Source organism: Xyrauchen texanus, chromosome 37 (genome assembly GCF_025860055.1).
Source record: "Xyrauchen texanus isolate HMW12.3.18 chromosome 37, RBS_HiC_50CHRs, whole genome shotgun sequence".
NCBI classification, from domain to species: Eukaryota; Metazoa; Chordata; class Actinopteri; order Cypriniformes; family Catostomidae; genus Xyrauchen; species Xyrauchen texanus.
The window spans coordinates 30,744,536-30,771,232 of NC_068312.1; the positions used below are offsets into that span (position 1 = coordinate 30,744,536).

A 26,697-nucleotide genomic window follows, 5' to 3' on the forward strand; every position below is an offset into this window, starting at 1 on the left:
GCAATCTTTCGAAACTTAAAATGGAAAAATATAAAGCACATTAAAAACATTGCAATTTTCACAATAATGCTTTATTTTATATAAATCACTGTTGGCAAAATTATACCAAATATAAAGCTCATTAAAATCACAATATTCACAATGTTGATTAATTCTCTACAGTCAACAAAATCATTGTGGATACATTGTTAATATTCATTGCTTTGTCCAGTCCTACTAGAAACCACAATGCTCTATTACACCATGACGTCCTGTGAAATGAAACTGTAAAAACTGTCCCTAACATTCCAATCTAAATAAATAAATGTACAGTTTCAGTGCATTCTGACCATTCCAAGCAAGTCTCATGGCTCCAGCATTTCCATGGGCCATAAAATAAACGTAATGTATCTTCGCCAACAAAAGGTGGGAGACGACGAAACGATATGTCTGGCTTCTTGTGTTTTCTCGCTCTCATTCTGTAAACAGGCCTGAGTGATTTGTCAGGGGACTGAGGGGCCCAGTAAATGTGAAAGAGGCCGTCTATGAACAATGAACTCTGTTACCCTCAATACACATTTACGGCCAATTCCCATTGAGTATGCCTGCGCAAAACCTGAATTCATTTTCCATTCAAGAGCTGCAAACAATGAAGTCCAAATGCTCAGGTCTCTCACTTATGAATTATTTAAAACATATGTGGTATTCGCTGCTGGTGTGCCATCCTGTGAGGTGGCTCAATCTGTTTTGCAGTGCTGTCTCATTCTTCAGGTTATGTAAGAGAAATAATACAATGGATATGTTTAGAATTTATGATATGTTTTTCCAAGTATCTCCTGTAATTGTAAAATTCCTTTTTTGGAATGTTGCTTAGTAACCACGTCTCGAATAATCACATTCACACGAGAAATGCCATCATTGATAAGAAACATGTCTAAACGACTTGCCTCCGGTAAGACAACTGCATCTAAAAAATTAAGAAACATACATTAACTGCCAAGTACCCAGCAGAACAATATCCCAATGACTACTATGAGTCTGGCCAACAACTTTTCAGTAAGTTTTGCTAACACACTATTGACTGGACTTGTAAAGATACATTCAATGAACATCTAAAACCGAGAGTCCATCTTAATAGCAAGGTGAAAACAACCACCAGTAGCTCAGCCCTCCAGGTTTCTATCGAAGCTACCACATCATCAAGCCGCACTCCCAGAAAATGAAAGTAGCCTGAGACAGAGTCACCTGCCGCGCATCTTTGACCAACACATGCAAAAAGTGCTGCAAGAGATCCGTGGAAAGAAAATCTTCATTGTTGTGGATGAAGCCTCAGACAACCGAGATCGGAGTGTCCTCAACATTGTAATAGGTGAGTGTTTAATAAATTAGCATTGGCTTTTATTGTAGTAACTCGATTGTTGGTTTAACAATGGCTAGGTATTCTATAACTTTGATTTAGTTCACTATTGCTCGTAATTTAGATACATTTTTAATATTAAAACCTAAGGCACATTAGTTTATTTGGAAGTATTACAAGTAATTTGGTTGACTTTTTACAAGTACATTGTTTTTTTTAAATAAAAAATCCGAAACTGATGAAAAGAAATCAGAAAAAACATTTTTGAAAAAATAAAACGGAATTTGAGAAAAAATTAAAAAAATTTTTACTTGTTCATATTTCTGCCAGTGCAGTAAAGAAAGAATATGCAAGATATATTCTCTTAAAGCAAGTCTAAATCTCTTACATGTTGCTTCTCAAGCAAATGTATCTTGTTTTAAGTAGGCTTTTTTTTATATATTTAAAAATATTTAAATATTAATTATTGTTTTCAACATTGTCCAATAAAATTGCTTCTGCAGTATAGCTCCTAAATTAAATGTATGTTGTTTTAAAAGGAGTTTTATATTTTGTTGCAGTGTATATTGGGCTAAGACTACACTCTCTCACCTTTGTTCTCTACAATCCATCTTTAACTCACAAAAACAAACAAATCTTAATAGAGCTACATATTGGCAATTTAATTCACAATAAGATACACACCATGGCACATTCAGTATACTATGATTCAATACGTCGCAAGCCATCACGTTATAATCTAGCTGCAGCAAACACGCACGAGGGACGAGCATCCCTGTCCATGAGTGTGCATCAGCCAGGTGTAGTTTCAATCTCTCCCCTTCATGCGACTCATAGAAGCAGCATTGACCACACAGAGAAATAACAGCGATTTTTGGAGTTTGTTTATGACCCACTTCCTTACTATTTGAACTTTAATAAAGGATGGATTAAAGATATAACGCCAGGATTAAAGATATAACGCCAGGTTGTTTGCTTTTTCCACACGCTGTCATGCAATTTTTGCTTAAGCGGAATGCCAGATCCGGCTCTGCTTTATTTCACGATGACACTATGCTTATGTATTTACTTATTTTGCCTTTTTGCATTATAATTCCGTCATAGATTGCGATCTACATTCCTGTTTGGAAAGTTTAGAGTGCATCTGGACATGTGCTTTCTTGCTCTCCTCAGTCAGGCGAGAGTTGTGGTGCTCCTCTCGTGCGCCATAATTATATTTTACATGATCTAATGTTACGTTAAATTACATCAAAACGACTATTCGACAAACGAAAATTTTTGTCAATCATTATTTTTCAACATTGTCGATAATGCAGACTAATCATTTCAGTACTAGCGAGCTACCATGGAATCTAATCACACTGGAAAAAGTGTGTAAATGTAGGCAAGTCTGTAATACAAGCGTTAAAATTAATAATTTTTCAAATTATGCTTTAGAGTAAAAGTGTTTTGATATCATAATATGTATTGAATGTGTGAATTATAGTTTAAAAAATACATTTTTATAAAGTTATAATCAGCCATTGTACTCGTAATTTGAGGGACAGTGAACAAAACGCACAGTTGTTGTCGCACCTCTAGTTAGGGATGTCCATTTTCAGACATTTTCATAATCGATCGTCGTGACATTAACGATCAATTAATCGATTAATCGTTAACACCACAAAATGCACATGGAGCACTCCAAACATCACAGTACTGTTTAAATATAATTTAAATTATTACACTTAAGAAATGAAAGTATTGACATAGTCATCTTAAAATATTCTTAGTTCAGTGTATTTAAATACATTAGGACTATATGTCTGGTACGAATGTCATTTGTTTAATTACTGTTATTGAATTACTGTAAGTAATAACTTGTAAACAAGATATTTAACTCATTTACATATTTGAGTTCATTAAAACTTCATGTTGTGGATCGTTATTATTTGAAATTAAATCATAACATGCTCCGTAAACACAGTAGCCTACATAACATACAGTGTGTTCTAGTGAAATGTCAGCTGAATGTGCTTTCCCGGCGATCACTGCGCAATAGGTTGGGATGAAACAAGGAGACCAGCAGATCAACTGTGCTTGTTTTCATGTTATACTTTAACACAATATCACGGCGTATGTAGAAAATATAATGTTCATTTATAGAGAAACGCTCCAACACTGATTACATTGAGCCCGCTTCATCTTCATCTATGCCGTTCTTCTTCTCTGACACGGACAAGACATGACATGCATGCACAAGCGCCCTCTAGCAGTAGTTGACTGTATAGACAGTCTCATCAAAGTCTGTTGGCATGGTTACTGAACACATTTGCCCTGAAATTAATTAATTGATGATCGTTAAGCTTTATTGATCGAATTATATATGACGATTAATTGATTAGCAATTAATCATTAACATCCATACCTCATGTTAATTTTACCTAGAAACTGCAGTGAAACGTTGAAAGTGGCATGTAAACGTCAGTTTCCAAAAATAAAGTAATAGTAACGTTTATTCTGTGAGACTAGTAGGAACACATGGTCTGAAAATCTAATGGGTTACTAACACCAACCCCTGATAATGTATCTGTCTGTGCTAATTTTTCAGTATTGTTTTTACATGTAAACATGCAACACATGTCGTCTTTGACCTTTGCATCATCTGTTTTTTCCACATCTAGCACGGGAGTGACGAGTTATATAAGATGCATGTTAAGTTAAAACGAACTTCAACTTTTAAAAAAGGCATCTCGAGACACCAGTGTTCTATTCAATTTATTGGGTTGTGTCAAGCTTTTTTGTGCAAGAACTTGTTCGACATTCCTAAATCTAGCTCAGAGATCAATTTGATTTGTGCGTGATGATACAACTGTCCCAGAGCAAGTCAGTTCAATTTCCCACTTTAACGTTGTCGTGAGCTTCTACTGAATAATTATCACCAATTTTATATGTATATGTAATCTTAATGCTTCCGTTGATAGAAATGAGTGAATCTCATGGTTTCCCTTTTTGGTTTACCCCAAAAATTATTTGTCGATGCGCAGTATAAAGTGATTTTGGAGCATGTAATATGCATGCATTCCATGGGTACACCAAGGGTTAGGCGAACCACAAAAAAAGAAAAACATGACACATAAGGTAACCAATACATGCTGTGACCTAAAATGAGTTTGACACCTTTGCACTAGAACATTGCTATCTTTAGACTAAAAGGAAGTGAGTAAGGGGGTAATTTTTTATTTTTCTATTTACCAAAAATATCCCACAATACTCGTCACTTGTCCAGCAATTTTTCCATAAATGCCCCAGACCATGTGAAAATGGTGACTGTTGAAAATTCTCAGGTCAAAAAAGATCCCTACATCCAGTTAGTATAATACAAATGGCAGAAACAATGCTTCATGGTTTGGACACAATGATTCTTGATATGAGACTCAGGCAGCAACCCAAGAGGTCCTGTTTACCAACACAGCAGAGCCTAGTGGCACCAACTGAGATTTTCAACCCAGAGTAATTGCTTTTGATGAGACCACTACAGCTATGCCAGAGGACAAAGGAGAGCTTCAGGGTATAGCTATTTTTGGACTGCCATCATGTAGATGTTTAGGAGAGAAGATCACAGGATGTTCCACCGGTTTTCAAACTATACGGTTCAGGGCCAAGGAGCACAGAACTTGTTTGTGTGTGGTGGTGCTTATAAATATTGGCTCTGTGAAAAAAGAATGGTTGTAGCCAAAGGTTTGATGTCCAATTAGTCGATTCCAGCAGAAAAACAAGCTTTGTGCCCCTGGTTATGATAACACTGCTCTAAAAAATGAATTAGTCTTTGTTGTATGACATGGATGGACATTTGCACCCAGCTGTTGGTCTATCAGAGAGAGCCAGAGGCCGAAGAGAGAGCCAAGATTGAGCTTTACATGCTACAAAGATTTGATTGTGTGTGGATATTCACTATGCAAATAGACATAACTAAGAGTTAGTGTTTAACTAGAACACTGTGAAAAGCTTAAGAAGTTTGTTCTGATTACAGTAGGAATGACAGAACATAACACTGCATAAAACTCTAACACTATTGGCTGGAAAGGTGCAAAGATCCATTACAAAATGTTCAAAACAAATGTTCAAATATAATTCCACAAAGAACTCCATGCCAATAACAATGTTTCCTGGCCCTTATTCTACACTACAAGTTGTAAGGTTATACACATTACACAATACATATTATGAATTATACTGTATGTGAAAAGATAATTATTTGGTAAAGCAATAATGCATCGACATTAATTGTAGGGATGCACCGATCCGATACTGAAGCTTTTAGACGGAACGGGTATCGGTCCGACAGGCCCGATCCAAATCCGATACTGTGTTAGTCATGTTATTTACTGTTAAGTTCCAAAAATTACATAAAATAACCATTTAAACACAATTAAAAGTAGTTCAAATGACATGTGCATTTTATTCAAAGCCACTTGAAGATGTGTGATAGCTCTGTGAATCACAGAAGGCTGCGTTTATTAAGTAAATATATAGTATGCTGGCGCTGCTCTGTTTACACACACGCGGCTATTTTTTGCCTTCACAGCAGTGCGCAATATTTGCAAGAACAGCATCTCAGATATTGATGCTCAATAGTTCGGTTCACTTATATGTATTTAGAACGGCACTGGAGGTGCGATTTCCCAGAATTTGAATAAGAAGCTAATTAAACTAATGTGAACTAGCCTACCAACAGACACATACGTAAATGACTTCCTGGAGAGCTCAGAATGTCAAAATAAAAGTGTGAGGAAGTGCACAATTTAAATATATTACTGTTGTATTTAAAATTTTATGTAAAGCGATTTAGGGAAAGGAGGAGGCAAGAACCAGCTTGACAATATAAATAATAGTTTGATGAAGAAATAAACCAAAAGACACAAACACACACACACAAGATGGACAGCTGCCCATAAACATTCTCTCTCTGTCGCACCACCGTCCGCAGTTGGCTTTTATCCCTCTCGGAGGCTTGATTAGCCTGATAAGGGACTGGGTGTGTAAAATCATGACCCAGCCCCGCCCTCCCACATAAACTAATAAATAAAAGTGTTTAATAAGCTATACATTTATATTAAAATAATGTGTAGATAGATGTTTGATTCTTTGCATATTAAAGAGTACTCCAAATTAGTTCCAAATAATAATGTAAAGATATTCTAAACTGATAAAGTAAAACAACAACAATGTATTTATAGGGGTGTAAATTGGAAGTTTCATCACGATAAGTCTTGTATCAATTCTCTTGGTCTGCGATCCAATATGTGTGTAAAATAGGCACATATCAATTAAATATTTTTTTGCCCTCAAATGCAACCAAAATATAATTTCATTGTTATTTAGCTCTCTATATACACACACTGGGACATCCACAGCAAAATAAGGCACTTCAGATGATGAAAAAATAAGTCACATTAAGTGATTATCACTTGTTTGATGACAGCTAATTTTTCAAAATACTTACATACCCATTTTCCCAACTATCTGTGCTATCCATGGTTTTCTTAGCTACAACTTCCACAGTTGTAATTAAAAATTATGTTACAGTTAACTGGGATAAATGTTTGTAAGTGTTTTGATGTGTCAATTTTTATAACTGATGCTGGAGATAAGCAGGTGTTTCTCTTTCCCTCGTAAGTGCTGTTCAGAATGTCGGCGTTGTCAAGATGTTTCACATGGTTGAACTTATCCACGGTACTTTAAAATAGCAAATTGTCCTGTAAAATTTAAATGTGTCGCATGCACAACAATATCAATGGAAGCCCGATTTAATTGTGCATATGAGCCGTTCTGCGTCTGTCACGAGATCTCACATTTTAAGGAGTGCCCAGTTGCAGTGCTCACATTATGCGGGAAGGTTGACGCGTGAGCACGCAGCACGGATAGCAGAGCACAACTAGTCTTCAAATACCCCACGTGTCCCACATGAAAACAATATTTAGTGGTCATAAAGAGACATTAATGTAATCCGGTTGCTTCATCGCCTGACGGAAATTTGTGCGTATGTGGCAGATATGAGAGTAGACTATTAAAATAAAGGTACATCTTAAAAACATATGTAAGCGTTGTATTGATAACATTGGATCAATGCATCGATCCAGATTGATGGATCGTTACACCCCTAACACATACATATACATACATATATATATATATATATATATATATGAGGGGTGTACTCACTTTTATGAGATACTGTGTGTGTGTATGTGTATGTATATACAGTGAGGAAAATAAGTATTTGAACACCCTGCTATTTTGCAAGTTCTCCCACTTGGAAATCATGGAGGGGTCTGAAATTGTCATCGTAGGTACATGTCCACTGTGAGAGACATAATCTAAAAAAAAAAAAATCCAGAAATCACAATGTATGATTTTTTAACTATTTATTTGTATGATACAGCTGCAAATAAGTATTTGAACACCTATCTATCAGCTAGAATTCTGACCCTCAAAGACCTGTTAGTCTGCCTTTAAAATGTCCACCTCCACTCCATTTATTATCCTAAATTAGATGCACCTGTTTGAGGTCGTTAGCTGCATAAAGACACCTGTCCACCCCATACAATCAGTAAGAATCCAACTACTAACATGGCCACGACCAAAGAGCTGTCCAAAGACACTAGAGACAAAATTGTACACCTCCACAAGGCTGGAAAGGGCTACGGGGTAATTGCCAAGCAGCTTGGTGAAAAAAGGTCCACTGTTGGAGCAATCATTAGAAAATGGAAGAAGCTAAACATGACTGTCAATCTCCCTCGGACTGGGGCTCCATGCAAGATCTCACCTCGTGGGGTCTCAATGATCCTAAGAAAGGTGAGAAATCAGCCCAGAACTACACGGGAGGAGCTGGTCAATGACCTGAAAAGAGCTGGGACCACCGTTTCCAAGGTTACTGTTGGTAATACACTAAGACGTCATGTTTGAAATCATGCATGGCACGGAAGGTTCCCCTGCTTAAACCAGCACATGTCAAGGCCCGTCTTAAGTTTGCCAATGACCATTTGGATGATCAAGAGGAGTCATGGGAGAAAGTCATGTGGTCAGATGAGACCAAAATAGAACTTTTTGGTCATAATTCCACTAACCGTGTTTGGAGGAAGAAGAATGATGAGTACCATCCCAAGAACACCATCCCTACTGTGAAGCATGGGGGTGATAGCATCATGCTTTGGGGGTGTTTTTCTGCACATGGGACAGGGCGACTGCACTGTATTAAGGAGAGGATGACAGGGGCCATGTATTGCGAGATTTTGGGGAACAACCTCCTTCCCTCAGTTAGAGCATTGAAGATGGGTCGAGGCTGGGTCTTCCAACATGACAATGACCCGAAGCACACAGCCAGGATAACCAAGGAGTGGCTCTGTTAGAAGCATATCAAGGTTCTGGCGTGGCCTAGCCAGTCTCCAGACCTAAACCCAATACAGAATCTTTGGAGGGAGCTCAAACTCCGTGTTTTCAGCGACAGCCCAGAAACCTGACTGATCTAGAGAAGATCTGTGTGGAGGAGTGGGCCAAAATCCCTCCTGCAGTGTGTGCAAACCTGGTGCAAAACTACAGGAAACATTTGACCTCTGTAATTGCAAACAAAGGCTACTGTACCAAATATTAACATTGATTTTCTCAGGTGTTCAAATACTTATTTGCAGCTGTATCATACAAATAAATAGTAAAAAAATCATACATTGTGATTTCTGGATTTTGTTTTTTAGATTATGTCTCTCACAGTGGACATGCACCTACGATGACAATTTCAGACCCCTCCATGATTTCTAAGTGGGAGAACTTGCAAAATAGCAGGGTGTTCAAATACTTATTTTCCTCACTGTATATATATATATATATATATACATATATATATATATACACATATATATATATATATATATATATATATATATATATATATATATATATATATATATTCAAATCATTAAAATGCTTTACATTCCTGTAGTAAAAGAGTTCATCATTGATAAGACCATTCAAAAAGTGGCTTTTAGAATACAATGTATTGTTTACTACCATATTACTGATCATAAGTCAATCATTGGCATACAGTTCACAGCAATCCATTTCACAAGTGAATTTGTCAATCAGTTTGAGATTTATTATGAGGGCTTGTTTAAGGGCCCGTCAATTTACACCTACGTTAGACGTCTCGGGTGTGTTGCATCATAAACTTAAAATGTTTAGGTCACTGTGTCAAGTTAAATATAGTTTAATACTCAATCTTTAAACACATCTTGATATCCCTTAGATCGCATTCGCTCTCCTTCGAGTGTTTTGAACGCAAGAACATAACGCACGTTTGTGGATCAAGTAGTAACACTGCTTACTGAAGTTTTTTCTTCACTGTATAAACTGTGCGTTGCTCGTACAGCTGAAATTTCACTTACTGCCCTTTGGAGTAAACAGGTGGTACTGCAAGCTTGCATTTCTCAGCAATCTTCCTTATGGTCCGTGGGCATGCAATTAATTGCTTACATTTTTTTAACGCGTTATATTTTGTTAAATTAATCGCACTGAATTAACGCATTAAATCAACAGCCCTAATATATATATATATTAGGGGTATATACATACATATATATAAAATGGTTTTGTTTAGCCAATTGTGAAACCCACCCTAAACCCCAAAACTGGCTCTAAGGTTCCGAAAACAAAATACAAAACACTGGTATAACAAGCTTAAAGACGACAGAATTAGGGTCTTTATTTATCTTTCAAGGGGTTGTAATGAAGGCAAACAGTCATCAATTCTAGATAACCATTCATTCTTTTGGAGATGGGTCAGCGGCGGCATAAGTAAGCACTAACCGGTTGTCTTAACAACACAGACACATGTAGTAAGCAAGTAAAACATTACTCATGCACACCAATAAACATCTGAACACACTGGAATGACATAGTAAATGCAGGGTCAAAGGTTCAAACAAATAGTTTCCTGACCTACTTTTTCCCACGACTATGTTCTGAGTGTATGTTTATGTCTATCACTCCTCTAGCATATTGGCAGCGACAGTAGGCTTGGCACCAAGTCAAAATGACCTGGCAGACTCTTACCTGACTGAAATCCAGGTGTCTTGGATTGCCAGATTTCGGCAATCTGCACACCCCAACTGTTGAGCTCTGGCCTGTTACCCAACAGAGAGCAGTAAACAATTGAAAAATACTTGTCTACCTTAAATTAAGCTTGAACAGTGCAAAAATAAATGTATGTAGCGAGTAAAAAAAAAAACCAGTTCAAGAGGCAGTGTCCTAATTCTTAAACGTTACAATTTGTTCAACATTACACCAGTTTAAATAATTTGACATTGGATATTATGTATACAATGATAAACTGAATCTAAAGAAACTTTTCAGGTTTGAAAACACAATGGCATAAGCTAATTCAGTCAAATGAGATACTGTACTTTGAACATACAGTACAATTCACCGTTTACAATGGGGCCTAAAATGGAAATGAATTTTCAAACTTTCAACATATATTGGCAAGAACATGAAGTTGGTCAGTAGGTAGAGTCATTAAATACCTGAACAGTGAAAGACAGATTAACTTTATTCAAACTGTATGTCAAAATGGTGGTGGTGGCGTAGTGGGCTAAAGCACATAACTGTTAATCAGAAGGTCACTGGTTCGACCCCCACAGCCACCACCATTGTGTCCTTGAGCAAGGCACTTAACTCCAGGTTACTTCAGGGGGATTGTCCCTGTAATAAGTGCACTGTAAGTCGCTTTGGATAAAAGCATCTGCCAAATGCATAAATGTAAATGTTGCACATGTCAACACACAGTGTTTTTAGGTTATACAGTATGTCACCCTGGAGTTCAGTGGACAAGTAACAGTTTGACCTACAAGTTTGCCGGTTGAGGATGGCCAATTAATTTAATCTTAAAGCCAAAAACACACACACACAAAAAAAAACAATCACAAAACAATTACTATCTAGGGTTAAACCTAGCAAGGTCTTTAACAGGTCTAACCAGTCTGATCTAAAATAGTGTGAATCGTCACACAAGCCAATCACACCCAAGATGTTGCATCACTAATTATTACTCAAAATCAGCACTTGACGGATAATAACAGATGTCAATTACGTTTACACAACTCTTCATAGAGCACAAATGGGTCTAACTCAGAGTGCAGTTGAGGAAACAGGATGAAAAGTGGACATTGCATTTTAAGGCAGAGTGTAATATGATTCAGAGCCAAGGCTAAGGATGGAAAAAAAAAAAAAACTTCCACGTCTTATGAGAAAAAATAAATAAAAAAAATTCACCATGAGACAACATGATTATTCCACATGTTCCAAATAAATAAAAAATGCATTTGCCACAGGATAACAGATGAACACAACACAGTAAAAAAAATATATGTAATTTTAACAGTAAAAGACTGTAAAATGCTACAGAATTTCTCTAATTGATTAATGAATATTAACAGTAAAATACACTGTAAAAATTGTATATATTTTAAAAGACTACAATATTGTAAAAATGACATTTTTAGATGTAAAAAGTATGATTTACATGTATAATTATTTGTAAAAATGTATATTATGTTTAACAAGAGAGTATATATACTTTTTACAGCAAGTTGTTTTTTATATTACAGAAAAAATAAATAAAAATAATCGGGTATTCTCACAATTCCCTGCATGACCCATTACAGTTAACTATATTTTATGGGAATAGTTATCTTTCTTCGTATTTTTAATATCAGTTACGTACATTGGGGTGTTTTGTGTTATATTTGATGTAGTTTAGTTTGTTTATTGCATAATTCTAATTTCACATGTGTTATCCTGATGTTGTTTAGTGTTTGTGTGAGTGACACTGAGCACTGTCTCTACATGTTTAATGGTCTTTGCTCCTGGAAGAGCCACTATTGATGAACTTCATGTCATCATGTGCCCTTCTGTATTTTTTATGGTGATAAACAATAACTTGAGTAAAATTAGATGTTAACTGTTTCAGAAGGTTAATATCAAATGTAATGTTTTTTTTTTACAGTGCCAGTGTGGTCATGTAAATTACAACAGTTTTAATCTGTAAAATGTACAGGTTGCTCTGTAAATTTGTTTACATTTTTTACATAATTATTCTGGCAACTACAGCTGCCAATTGTTTATTTTTTTTAAACAACAGGAGTTTTACAGTGAATCAACAACAGGACTTTTGCCACAGAAAATAAGGATATAGCATATTTCATGGTATAAGGGATTTGCAGCACAGGTAATCGAGATCTGGGGTAAACAGACATGCAATCCTGAACTAAATCTTCAACCCCATATAAAAGGTTGGGAATTTGGTCATTCTAACAAGACGTGCGGATCTGTGTAGTACTCACCAAACTAATAGTTACTCATCTACCCAAGTACATAGCACTCACATTTGATTATGCTAAAAACAACACATTAGGGAAGCTTTCCTGAGTGTCTTTCGTGCTTCTTTCTTAATGTCAAAGAATTCGGAGACCTACATGTTTAGAGAAGAATAAAACACCTCAGGAATATGTGTCAGGAAGGAAGCCAGGAAATATTCTAAAGAATAAAGACCCTTTAAAATCTGAAATTACCCAAAATGTATCAAAAACCCCTTTGGTAACTTAATTACTCAGTTAAATTACAATAAAGGCCAACATACAGCACAAATCATGACGAACAAAGTCACAGTAATGAGAAGTGCCTCTCAGGCTAATCAACAAAAATGCAGCTTCAGTTGTAAGAACACAAAACCTAGATCATTAGAAGCAAACGTTGTTCAATATTATTGCATATGCACTAGTTAAGGTTAAATCTAAAACATCTAATTAACCACAGAATGATTTCAGAGAAATAAATGGCCAGGGAATGATGCATTGGTATATTTCAAGAAATCCCTCATGCATCCATCCTCTGTTTTTGTCCAGTAGCCCAATCTGTTTGGGCAACACCCCTGTACCCGATTCATACTGCACGGGCTTCATTGTCCTCACCAGTAGGTAAGCTTAAGACAAACCGATGTATTTATTATTAAAGCGTTCAGTTTTTGTCTCTTTTACATGGCAGACAAACTTGAAGCCCAGACAATAAAAAAGATCTGAGACGAAACTCGCTAACTGCATACGTGTTTCCAAGAAATGATTTAACGGTAGAGATGAACCGTAACAAAGACTGATTTGAAACAGGCAATGTTAAACCTAACCTACACATGTCCACATATAATTCTCAGGTTATTATTTCACTGCATGTAGCCTACACCACGTCTTCTGCATTGTCTCTGATACCAACGCAACAATGGAAACGGGTTCAAATTACTGTTTGGATAGACTGTTTTGTCTAAACTGAATTGATGAAATTATATAATATTGTATCGTTATACGTGAGGAAAAATTAGTTAAGGAAAAACGATTCTCCCCCCACCTTTTATTGATCGAAACTGGGTGTGAAACCTTAAGATTGTAATGTCACTGGAATCAAATAGACCGTCGCGCAGATGGTATATTTTAAACTGTATACATTCTATCAAGCGAACGGTTACAATGCATCAATGTTCTATACTGTTACAATGTATCAAAGTCGCGTGCTGTTTCTCGCGGTATTGTCACAGTAAACCAGTAGGACACAATATCCTGTATACAGGGGCAGCTTTAGTAGGACACGTTGCCTGAAGTCATGACAAAAACTGCCGTGAGTTGTTTACGAGGGAACAAAAGGCCACAGGTCTCGAAAAAGGGAAAAGTGCGCTTACCCAAAGATCCGTTCCCCAGCTCATAGCGTCCTTTTGTGAGAGAAAAAACTCCAAGAACTAACGTCTCCTCCGCTTAAAACTCCAGTGTTGCGCGTCCTTCCCTTGCCCTGCAGTCGTGCAAACTCTCTATACTCCAGTGAAGCAAGCAGCGTCAATCTCACGGCTCAGGGTTGGAGTTTTCCCATTTCCGACACACACAATGCGCCTCAGCTGCGGGGAAATGGAGGGATGCATCTGTCCAATACCGCCCCCTATCAGTCAGACTCTGTAAGTGGCGGTTTTTAGTAACAACACGACCAACCTCCTGGGTAGGGTTGCACCAGCTGTGCGTAAGTTCTCACGCAAGTTGGAACGTAAAGTTCACACTAAGGGCTTAGTAACTACTAGTTAGTTTGTAACTAAGTCTAATAGTATATTTGTCCTGTGTAAATAACAATATATAGGAACTGTATCTAAAATAAATTAGGGGTGATAAATAAATACTAATACAACAGCCTGGAAAAAGTTAAGTTATTCATTTTAATATCCTATGTATTTTTTGAATGTGTTGAAACTTGAAGCATCCTGAAAATGGCACCATCTGATCGGTTTCATGCTGAAGAACTGTTTATAAGTAAACAGTCTCTCATAAATGCAAACGTGTAAATGCCAACACCATTATACAGTGAGGAAAATAAGTATTTGAACACCCTGCTATTTTGCAAGTTCTCCCACTTGGAAATCATGGAGGGGTCTGAAATTGTCATCGTAGGTACATGTCAACTGTGAGAGACATAATATAAAAAAAAAATCCAGAAATCACAATATATGATTTTTTTAACTATTTATTTGTATGATACAGCTGCAAATAAGTATTTGAACACCTGTCTATCAGCTAGAATTCTGACCCTCAAAGACCTGTTAGTCTGCCTTTAAAATGTCCACCTCCACTCCATTTATTATCCTAAATTAGATGCACCTGTTTGAGGTCGTTAGCTGCATAAAGACACCTGTCCACCCCATACAATCAGTAAGAATCCAACTACTAACATGGCCAAGACCAAAGAGCTGTCCAAAGACACTAGAGACAAAATTGTACACCTCCACAAGGCTGGAAAGGGCTACGGGAAATTGCCAAGCAGCTTGGTGAAAAAAGGTCCACTGTTGGAGCAATCATTAGAAAATGGAAGAAGCTAAACATGACTGTCAATCTCCCTCGGACTGGGGCTCCATGCAAGATCTCACCTCGTGGGGTCTTAATGATCCTAAGAAAGGTGAGAAATCAGCCCAGAACTACACGGGAGGATCTGGTCAATGACCTGAAAAGAGCTGGGACCACCGTTTCCAAGGTTACTGTTGGTAATACACTAAGACGTCATGGTTTGAAATCATGCATGGCACGGAAGGTTCCCCTGCTTAAACCAGCACATGTCAAGGCCCGTCTTAAGTTTGCCAATGACCATTTGGATGATCCAGAGGAGTCATGGGAGAAAGTCATGTGGTCAGATGAGACCAAAATAGAACTTTTTGGTCATAATTCCACTAAACGTGTTTGGAGGAAGAAGAATGATGAGTACCATCCCAAGAACACCATCCCTACTGTGAAGCATGGGGTGGTAGCATCATGCTTTGGGGGTGTTTTTCTGCACATGGGACAGGGCTGACTGCACTGTATTAAGGAGAGGATGACAGGGGCCATGTATTGCGAGATTTTGGGGAACAACCTCCTTCCCTCAGTTAGAGGCACTGAAGATGGGTCGAGGCTGGGTCTTCCAACATGACAATGACCCGAAGCACACAGCCAGGATAACCAAGGAGTGGCTCTGTAAGAAGCATATCAAGGTTCTGGCGTGGCCTAGCCAGTCTCCAGACCTAAACCCAATAGAGAATCTTTGGAGGGAGCTCAAACTCCGTGTTTCTCAGCGACAGCCCAGAAACCTGACTGATCTAGAGAAGATCTGTGTGGAGGAGTGGGCCAAAATCCCTCCTGCAGTGTGTGCAAACCTGGTGAAAAACTACAGGAAACGTTTGACCTCTGTAATTGCAAACAAAGGCTACTGTACCAAATATTAACATTGATTTTCTCAGGTGTTCAAATACTTATTTGCAGCTGTATCATACAAATAAATAGTTAAAAAATCATACATTGTGATTTCTGGATTTTTTTTTTTAGATTATGTCTCTCACAGTGGACATGAACCTACGATGACAATTTCAGACCCCTCCATGATTTCTAAGTGGGAGAACTTGCAAAATAACAGGGTGTTCAAATACTTATTTTCCTCACTGTATATGTCGAAAGGATTGATGCCTGTCAGCCAAACATTGATGCCATTAAATGAATTTGCTTTTTTTATTCTATCCGTTACTCCTGGTCGGAGGCTTCTGTAAATATTTAGATTATACATAGGGTTACATCCTACCTAAGGTTAATGGTGCAACACTCAAATATTGGGTATTAATATAATAAATAAACATATAAAAAACTGGATCCTTACCTGCATGATGATCGGCAGGCAGGTGATACTCAAGAGATGGAAGTCGCCAGATGCACCCTCATTTATTTTATTTTTTTATTACTTTATCTTTTTTTAGAAAAAAATAAAACTTAATGGAACAAATGTTTGGTCACCTATGCATACATAAATTGCATTAATGGAAATACATGTCAGATCATACAATAATGGGTCAGTTAACATCACATGAGGTTGTATACACAATACATTTTTCCCAATATCGCAAATATTTATCGATCTGAGATTCAGTGAGAAAGTAATTCTCTCCATGCTTTGAACATTGGTTACAATATCCATCCAGTCAGTCTTTGTTGGAGGCTCAGTCTGTAACCATTTTCGTGTTACAGCTTTCTTGCTGGCAGCTAATAGCACCTTCAATAAATATTTGTCTTTCACTAACAAGTGGGCTGCTATGTTGCCCAAAATAGATTGTGGAAAAAGAGCAGTCAATTCCTTCACCAAAAAGTATATGTATTACTGTATTATCTCCTTCCAATATGACTAAATGGCCTGGCAGCTCCAAAATACATTAAAAATAGCTGCCAGCTGTTCCCCACATTTCCTCCAACATAAACCCATTCCCGTCTTGCCCGTCTGAACAGATTTTATCTTGGAGGTTACAAAATATCTTATCAGATTCCTCCAACAGAATTCTCTCCAGAGGCCCGAACTAGTAGAGGTAGACTGTACAGAAAACATATTCAACCAGTCTTTCTCCGAAATAGATAGTCCAGATTCTTTCTCCCATTTTACCCTCATCTTATTTGTTGAATGTTTCTTAGTGGATTGGATAGCTGAGTATAGTTTTGAGACCAGTTTCCTATTATCCTTGTTTTTATAAAGGTCAATAAATATATCAAATAAATTGGTATCGCAATTCGCTGTAAAACTTATCTCATTATTAAAATAAGTCCTGGTTTGTAAATACTTGATAAAAAATTTCAAGGCTATATATTTCCAAAGGTTTCTGAAAGCTATCTAATCCTCCCCTTGAAGAAATTGAACAAAAGTAGGGGATGCCAATTCTCCAACAGTGCTGAAATCTCCCATCAATCTTTGCTGGCTTAAAGTTGGGGTCAAAAGCGACCCACCTCAGTAGTCTAGCTTGTCTTTCAAGTAATGGTGATTTGCACTCCTTAAACAAGATTCTAATGGAGACTTTAGTCCATTGATTTACATTATTAGAGTGCTGCTCATACAACTTTTTGCTACCCAATACTGATTGTAGTGGGATATCTAACTGGGAGACCTCCAAGTCCTTCCACTTTGCTATATATATTCTGGGTTACAGCAGCACGCTAATGGTCTTAGTTGAGCTGCCTTGTAGTAATCTTATAAGCATAGCAGTGATCTTCCCCCTTTCCCTTTGGACAGTTGCAATGTTTTGAATTGGATTCTTGGCCTTCCCCCATATGAATCTTTTTTGTAAAAAAAAAAAAAAAACAAACTTAAAAATAAACTCCCAAAATCAATCAGAATGTTTCAACTGTTTTCTTTATTCATTATTTACATCAAGTGTATCACTAAGGAAGGACTTCACAGTAATATACTATTAAAAGTGAGTTTTAAATTAGAATCACACAAAATATACTTTTTACAAAACAAAAAAATACTGTTAATTTGTCAACCTCTGCCATTTTAATCCCTGTTAAATTCACATATTCATAATTAAGAGTGTTTCATTTTCATTGCACTTGAAGGACTAGAGAGGTGGCCTTTGGTATATAAATTTCTTCAGCACTTAAACTCTTACAAAAAGATGGTCTCCAAAAGAATGTGAGTTCCAGGATTCAACATAAAACAGACCAATAAATTAACCAAAAATAAATAAAAGTGTAAAAGAAAGAAAAGCACACATTTGGGCAATCGCATTGAAATTGAATAGTATTAACTGTAAAGGATATGTCTGTGATTCAGTACAATGGGTTTACACCTCAGATGCCATGTGAATCGTAAAGCCTACACAACAGGACAGGGTGATTCTCTTTGAATGTTCAACCTGTACTGACATTTCTACAAGATGCAATCAAACATTCCTTTAAAGTACAAATCGTCATAGGAGGTTTACCTTCATAAAATGGGTTGTTCATAGGCAATTCAGATGCAAAGCTGGGCACAAGACTGGATTAAAAGACAAATAAAATGAACTGCAGTGACAACAGTGCAGCACTGGCTACAATAGCAGTAAATGCATGATATGAAGTGGATTTTGGCCAAAATAAAATAAATAGATATTACAAAAATTATGCAATGAAAGAAAAACACTTTGCTGTTGTACTTTACACTCCCTGAAAATTATGTAAAACTAACATAAAAAAACAGACATACTTTTTGACACTAACCCTTGATGAAACATTAACATTCAAACACAATAATAAATGGAATAGACAGGCCTGTATGTGTTCGAAAGAGTGTACTCAAAGTGACAAATCAAAACAAACTTTCTTTTCAGTAAAAATATTCCAGACTTTAAGCACAGTTTTTTTTTCTTAGTAAAGGACAGATCACTGCACATTTTTCTATTCAAGTTGGACACCTCACAATAACCCCTGATGTCTGAACAGGGTAGCTCGAACGATAATAAAGGCTTGAAATTCCCTATTGCCACCTTAAAATGTATATTCAATATTTGAGAGCAAAGCATATTTACAACATATCTTTAACATGACTTAGCAGTGCACAAAACATTAAATCTCACAAAAGGCACCATATAATTAGAGGAAAACATTGCCCCTGGCAGATGAAATGGCAAAACAAACATTAAGTTAGTGTAGGTAAGTTTTTATAGCTGTTGTCTAGGGTGGCAAAACACTGTTCTGAACTATATATATATATATATATATATATATATATATATATATATATATCACACACACACACACACATCGATCAGCCACAACATTAAAACCACCTGCCTAATATTGTGTAGATCCCCCTCTTGCTTCCAAAACTGCGGCAACTTGCATTCCAGAATAGCATACTGAGATTATATTCTTCTTACTACAATTGTACAGAGCAGTTATCTGAGTTACCATAGACTTTCAGTTCAAATCAGTCTCGCCATTCTCTGTTGACCTCTCTCATCAACATGGCTTTTCAGAACTGCCACTCACAGGATGTTTTTTTTTTTTGCCAACATTCTGAGTAAATTCTAGAGACCGTTGTGTGTGAAAATCCCAAGAGATCAACAGTTACAGAAATAATCAAAACAGTGAGCAGAATTCTGAAAAGCCATGTTAATGAGAGAGGTCAACAGAGAATGGCCAGACTTGTTCAAACTGACAAAGTCTGCGGTAACCACTCAGTACAATTGTGGTGAAAAGAATATCATCTCAGAATGCTATTCTGAGATGCAGGTTGGAGTGGTTTTGGTAGCACGAGGGGGTCCTACACAATATTAGGCAGGTGGTTTTAATGTTGTGGCTGATCGGTGTGTATATATATATATATATATATATATATATATATATATATATATATATATATATATATTTATATGTGTGTGTGTTTTCCTGCTGCAGTGGAACTGAAATATTACAGAGATGTATGGCAAAAGCAAAGATTTCCATATTACACACTAGAATTAAGGCAAGGCAATTAACCTTTATGCTTTAAAAATGTGCTCCAGTGTAATCGTTTCAAATAATCTTAATTATATTTCATTATGAAGTTGTAGCGTACCCACAAAAATCTCTTTTATGCAACTTCTAATAGAAATCTAAATCTTTTAACGACTACAGAACAAGACAAATTGTGTTACTGTTTTTTGACCTTAAAAAAAAAAAAGGTTTCTTTTAATAAATAAAAAGGTTGAATGTTGTGAGAAGAGATTCTAGAAAACATCCACAAAAATAAAAATAAAATAACATTCCTGATTTTGACAAATGATTACATTCATAATGTAGATGCACAGAGACCCTCGCACCAAATTCTGCACTTCACCACAAAACATATAATTCCACTAACCAACTGTGTCTTTTACAAGACATAAATGAGCTTGATCTTCCACATCTTTTGTGGGTATAAAATAATATGCAATATCTACAATATCTTAAAAATGCCTGTGCTTTTAATAGAAAATAATACAAAATTCAAGTTTACAAATGGAGACATTCTAAAGTTAAAATGAAAGTTGCAAATCAATGTGCTAAAAAAATGCAGTTTTTTTTAAAAGACTTGGCAATATTGTATTAGTAGTCTTGCGGATTCAATGTTGTCAAAAAATTCACCTCTTCTAAATTAAGAATTCTTCAATGGTTAGTTCAACAAAAACATTTTATTCTATTGTCATTTGCCTTCACATCGTTCCAAACCTGTATGACTTTCTTTTTTCAGTGGAACAGAAAACAAGATGTTAGGCAGGAGTCTCAGACACCATTTACTTTAATTGTGTGGAAAAAAAAAGATGCAATAAATGTAATGGTTTCTGAGGCTGTCAATCCCTAACATTCTGCATAACATCTTTTGCATTTCGCAAAAGAAAGTCATATAGAATTTGAAACCATACGATGACGACGATGATTTTTGAGGGAACTATCCCTTAAAAATTGATAATACACAAAGGCTTGATAATTCTGAGGTGTACAACAAGCAGAGAGTAGATTTCCGGCAACGGTTGTTGGGGGCATTATAATAAAGGTCACTGATATAAGCTCAAATATGATCCATGTGGTGGCTGACCCAACACCAACTCAATAATTCTATAGCAAACCAATACTAATGACAAAAATGCAAAGCCTAATTACAGAAAGATCTACTAAACCATCAATGCTCATTAAATGCTGTAGTGTTGATAAACGTGGTCAAATTAAAATGACAGTTTGGGATGTGGTGCCACTTACAGTATAGTGTGTAACATGAAACCAAACAAATGTGCACAGAGCTAAATGTGTTCCACAATCATTGATTCTCTTTGCTCTGAACAGGCAGTATGTTTTATCCTAAAGCAAATTCAATGAATGTCTTAACTGGTGGACATTCTTATTTTTGTAATGACATTTACACAATATCCAGTTATTAGAGATCAGATGCAAAATGAGTATCCTGAACAGTGGATGGCAATCTTCAAATATTTTCTCTGAAAGCCAGAACAGTTAGTCTGCTGTCAGTGAAATTTAGGCTCACCGTAACCTGTGCAATCTATTTGTGAAAATTACTTTTGTCAAACCAAAATAAAACGGTTAAAATTACAAAGTACATTGGCTAAAAACGAAACTGTGTATATTGGTATTGACATAAAGCTTATATACAAAGTATAGACTCTGTTCCCAACTGGCAATTTCAAGAAGAAAGTCACCTGTAAACAATAAAAAGAGAGAAATAGAGTGTGTTTGTAGTAATTTCTGAGGTACTTCTGAGAGAATATTCTCTGTCCCCCAACATTTAAATAAAACTAGATTGGTTTGGGGAAGTAAAGTCTCAAGAGGTGGAGGAGGAGGATTTTTGGAGGGTGTAGCAACAGATGGACACAGTGGCTACCTTTGCACCACATCACTAATCTCTTTAATGCAGGTGTGCAAGTTGTCAAGGGCAGGGCTGGACCCAGGTCCCCCTCCCCCACCTGTAGAGGATGCACGAAGCTCCTGTAGACCCAACTCCAGTTTCCCCACTGCCTCGCGAAAGGCAAACTTATTACGTGTTTGTGGGATGCAGTCAACATATCCAGAGCAGTAGTCCAAAAGCTGGTGTCCCACTTCCAAGACCTGGCTGTTGGATGAAACATCAGTGCTGCCTTGTAGGGCACAACTCAAGCATTCAGCGCATTCCAAAAGAGCTTCCTTGCTAATCTTCTCTAGTGGGATACGTTCTGCCTGCTGTCGAGTCCGTCTAAAGGTAGGTTTGGTGGAAGTCTGGCCAGGTCCACTGGAAGCACCATTGGCCATCTTAGTCTGGGTGATGATGTTACTATAGGGGAACGGAGGCACTTGCGGTGGTGGTATTGATGGACGTGCCCCTCTTGCCTCTCTCCCTGATTTTTTGATCCCATCTCCATTGACCTCTACACTGCCACTGGCTGCTTCATCGGCTGCATCAGCACTGTAGGTATGTTGGAGGGAGCGGAGCATGGGCGGGGGAGGGGGTGCACATTTGGGCTTCACAAGTCGTGGCCGGTCACGATCGCTGTCTGACAGCAGTTTGAAACGGTTGCCCTGAGAGTCCATGCCGACTAGGTGTGCATCGGCTGAGCTGTGCTTTAGGGTAGGGGAGATCAGCACTGGAACTTTGTGATTGTGCAGATTGACCAACCCAAGAGTGGAGGTCTTTGATGGAGATGACCAGCCTTGTCTGTCTTCATGACCATCTTTTCCCCGTGGGTTGGAGTCTGAATCGGCCTCTCCCCCTACCCCTGGAGCTCTCACTCCACCTGCCCCACTTGCCACCCCTCGTGGCAAGAGCTTGGCTTTGGGACGATCCCGTATCTGAGCCGTACCTTCATCGAATTTCCTCAGGATTGCATCTGAAGGATGTGGTGCCCCATTCTCGGGCTGTGAAGTGGTGGAAGCTGTGCGTTCTAGTGGGGGTTTGCTACGGTTTCTTGGTAATGTCAAAGCCATGCGCTCCAAGTCTGGCAACCCAGCAGACATAGAGGAAGTGGAATTGGAACGTGGGAAAGGCTTGGTTCCTCCCCCTTCATCTATCCCAGTAGGCTTACCAGTCCGCAATCCCAGAGTCTTTTTGATAAGGCGAGGAGTGAAGAAGCCTGCTAGGCTTCCCCAGCTACTACTTCCTCCTACCTGACTAGAGGTTGCTACAGAGTTTGAGGGCTTCTGCCCAAATGTAGCCCCACAACAGCGGGATTGCAAATGGTTGCCTTCTCCATGAGATGGAGAAAAACTCAACCCATCAGACTGGGGCAAAGGAGGAGGGCCCCCAAACCCTGCTGTGGGCTCATACTTTTTATGAGGCTGGGTCTCCATCTCTCTGAAAGAACTGCTCCTTTTGGGAGGCATTGGGAGATTTTGTGAGGAAGAAGTGGAGGAAGAAGACTTCTTCTTTATGAAAGAACTGAAGAAGCCTGTTTTGCGGTCACGGTTGAAGGTGGTGTCTTTGGAGTCCTCGAGCAGAATAGAGGGAGATTTATCCCTCTGTTTGCGTGGTAAGGCCGGAGAGCTGCTGGAGCGCCCATCACCAGCAAAATGTGAGGTTGCAAAACCTGAACACAATAGGACACACACACACAAAAAAACTCAGGTCAAAGAGCAGCTAAATAAGAGGCAGTTGTAGTCTTTCAAACTAACCTATTAAACAAAAGCAAAAATCCTTTCTTATTTAAAAAGCTGGTGCCACAATCAAACACATAGCTTAACGCATGATTCAGTGTGAAAATTTGTGCCAGGTTGGGATGACTTGACTATAAAAAGAATACTAGTTTAATTAATTACATTGCTGCCACGAGGTATTGCCGATAACGGTGTCACAAGCAAATGTATCAAAGATAAAGGAATAAGATAAATTGCAGGATCAAGATGATGTATGGTGTTCATTGAGGCAGTGAGGTGGCATTAGGGATCACTACAACATGCAGCATTTAGATAGTTGCAAGTGACCTATCTCTTTGCAATTCTGCTGCTAACTCTCATTGTAATTTTACATTAATTAGCCCACCATATTCTTTTGTGCAAGAAATTGTATGTATGTAAGCTGTTGCTTGCTCTTATCATTCACAGATGAAATTGTCCTGTTTGTCATATCACACATATTTAACCCTGATGAAGGCATGTGTTCCAAAATATGTTGGTTTAAGTAAATCACCGATCAACGCTTAATTTACCTAAAAAGAGGATTTGACTCTCAAAAGGACAGGACCCTTAAGAGGATTTTACATATTTATAAATGACAAAAGGTGAACAGTGACACTGAATTGTGTGGAAAAAGGGAAGTCATATGTAACAAAGTGTTCTGTTTTTGCAGGAAGTTAACTTAAAAATATAAATTGTTCATGTTTGTGGAACAGTGGATGGCAATTTTCAAATGTTAAATGAAAACTAAATATATGATAGATGGAGCAGTTAGTCTGTAACCTGGCCTTAACATGTGTGACCATTGTCTTTTTATGAAAAGTGATTATCATACCAAGTTAAAACTGCACATATTAACTTCACAGTAAATGTAACAACTTTTCCATGCTTAATATATTTTATAACATGACAAAAAATTATGCAGCTCAAAAAATTAATAAATAAATATATACACACACACACACACACAGGTGGCCAAAAATTCTGAATAATTTATCTTATGGAAAGAAATTGGTACTTTTAATCACCAAAGTGGTATTCAACTGATCACAATGTTTAGTCAGGACATTAATAATGTGAAAAATTACTATTACAATGTGAAAAAGTTCTCATCAAAAAATCCTCCACGTGCAGCAATGACAGCTTTGCGGATCCTTGGCATTCTAGCTGTCAGTTTGTCCAGATAATCATGTGACATTTCACCCCACACTTACTGTAACACTTGCCATAGATGTGGCTGTCTTGTTGGGCACTTCTCACACACCTTACAGTCTAGCTGATCCCACAAAAGCTCAATGGGTTTAAGATCCATAACACTCTTTTCCAATTATCTGTTGTCCAATGTCTGTGTTTCTTTGCCCATTCTAACCTTTTCTTTTTGTTTTTCTGTTGCAAAAGTGGCTTTTCCTTTGCAATTCTTCCCATAATTCCTGAACCCCTGAGTCTTCTCTTTACTGTTGTACATGAAACTTGTGTTGAGTGGGTACAAGTCAATGAAGCTGTCAGCGGAGGACATGTGAGGCATCTATTTCTCAAACTAGAGACTGATGTACTTATCCTCTTGTTTAATTGTACATCTGGGCCTTTCACATCTCTTTCTGTCCTTGTTAGAGCCAGTTGTCTTTGAAGACTGTAGTGTACACCTTAGTATGAAATCTTCATCTTGGCAATTTCAAGCATTATATAGCCTTCATTCCTCAAAAAAAAAAAAAAAAAAAGATTGACTGACAAGTTTCTAGAGAAAGCGGTTTCTTTATTGCCATTTTTTACCTTAAGACACGCCAGTCTATTGCATGTGGCAACTCAAACACAAACACAATGTTAAACTTTATTTAGCTAACCAAATAGTGTTTGATATAATGGCAAGTGATTTTCTAGTACCAAATGAGCAATTTAGCATGATTACTCAAGGATAAGGTGTTGGAGTGATGGCTGCTGGAAATGGGGCCTGTCTAGGTTTGATCAAAAATGACTTTTTTCAAATAGTGACGGTGCTGTTTTTTTTAAATCAGTAATCTCCTGATTGTACTTCGTGCTCAATTGAATGCCACTTTGGTGAATTAAAGTACCAATTTCCTTCCGAAACGGCAAAATCTGTACATTATTCCAAACTTTTGGCTGCCAAATACCACTTAAAATTTTTATTTTAAATAAACTTAAATTAAAATTAACTTTAATTTCAATAAATAGAACATAATTGATAAATATGTATATAATAAAATAAAAATATTTTGCACACTTCATCAAAAATGCTTCAATTGTAAGTAAGGTTAAAATGGCTTTTAATAATACAGATAAACATGATGTGGGTGAAGTGCTTGTGTGCATACTTGGGGTTAAGTGTCATGCAACAACTGGGGACAAACAACAGGCAATGAAATGTATTTATAGCAAGCTAATCAAAACAAGAGTCTGCTGATTATAATACATTTCCACATTTTGAAATGTAAAAAGCATGTGAAACAATGTATGAAGCGTTGTATAACACACAGCTTTATTATTCTATGTAGTGGATATTATTCTGTTTAGTTCAAAAGTATTTGTGCATGAACGAATGTAGTGTTATTTAGTGTGTAGCTCTGTTAATCGATAAGGAACACCACTCCCTTTCTCTTAAGCTTCTGTTTGAGCCGACTGAGCCGGAGCTGGGCCTGAATACCTGCAGGGCCGTGGGGTCCTGCCTCCTCCATATTTTCTTTATTCTCAGAGTGTTTCTTCTGCCCACGAGACTTTGAAGGCAAGAGTGGCATATCATGACCAAAGGTGTGCACATGTCCACCAGAAGCGGTTTTACACAACTCTTCTGCTACCTCTGGAAAATAATTAGCGGAGAGAGAGCACAGGTTAATTTTGTTGAGAGGTCATGAGAGT

The 26,697-nt window shown here is 37.4% G+C and overlaps 2 protein-coding genes across 6 annotated transcripts in view; both read right to left on the bottom strand.

Moving 5' to 3' along the window:
• LOC127630873 (formin-binding protein 1-like) overlaps positions 1–14,264 on the bottom strand; it is a 70,191-nt gene extending 55,927 nt beyond the window's left edge. For 2 of the 3 annotated variants that reach the window (XM_052108716.1, XM_052108715.1), the window contains exon 1: positions 14,094–14,264. In XM_052108716.1, coding sequence (XP_051964676.1) covers positions 14,094–14,117 — 24 coding nt within the window. In that variant the 5' untranslated portion in view covers positions 14,118–14,264. The remainder of the gene's footprint in view (positions 1–14,093) is intronic. The other variant, XM_052108717.1, reaches the window with a different exon arrangement.
• Positions 14,265–20,091: 5,827 nt separating this feature from the next.
• LOC127630870 (tyrosine-protein kinase ABL2-like) overlaps positions 20,092–26,697 on the bottom strand; it is a 34,566-nt gene continuing 27,960 nt past the window's right edge. For 2 of the 3 annotated variants that reach the window (XM_052108712.1, XM_052108709.1), the window contains exons 10-11: positions 26,486–26,638; positions 20,092–23,741 (exon numbers count right to left, since the gene is read on the bottom strand). In XM_052108712.1, the coding sequence (XP_051964672.1) occupies positions 22,063–23,741; positions 26,486–26,638 (1,832 nt within the window). In that variant the 3' untranslated portion in view covers positions 20,092–22,062. Of the gene's footprint in view, positions 23,742–24,516; positions 25,523–26,485; positions 26,639–26,697 lie in introns of those variants that run through there. The other variant, XM_052108710.1, reaches the window with a different exon arrangement.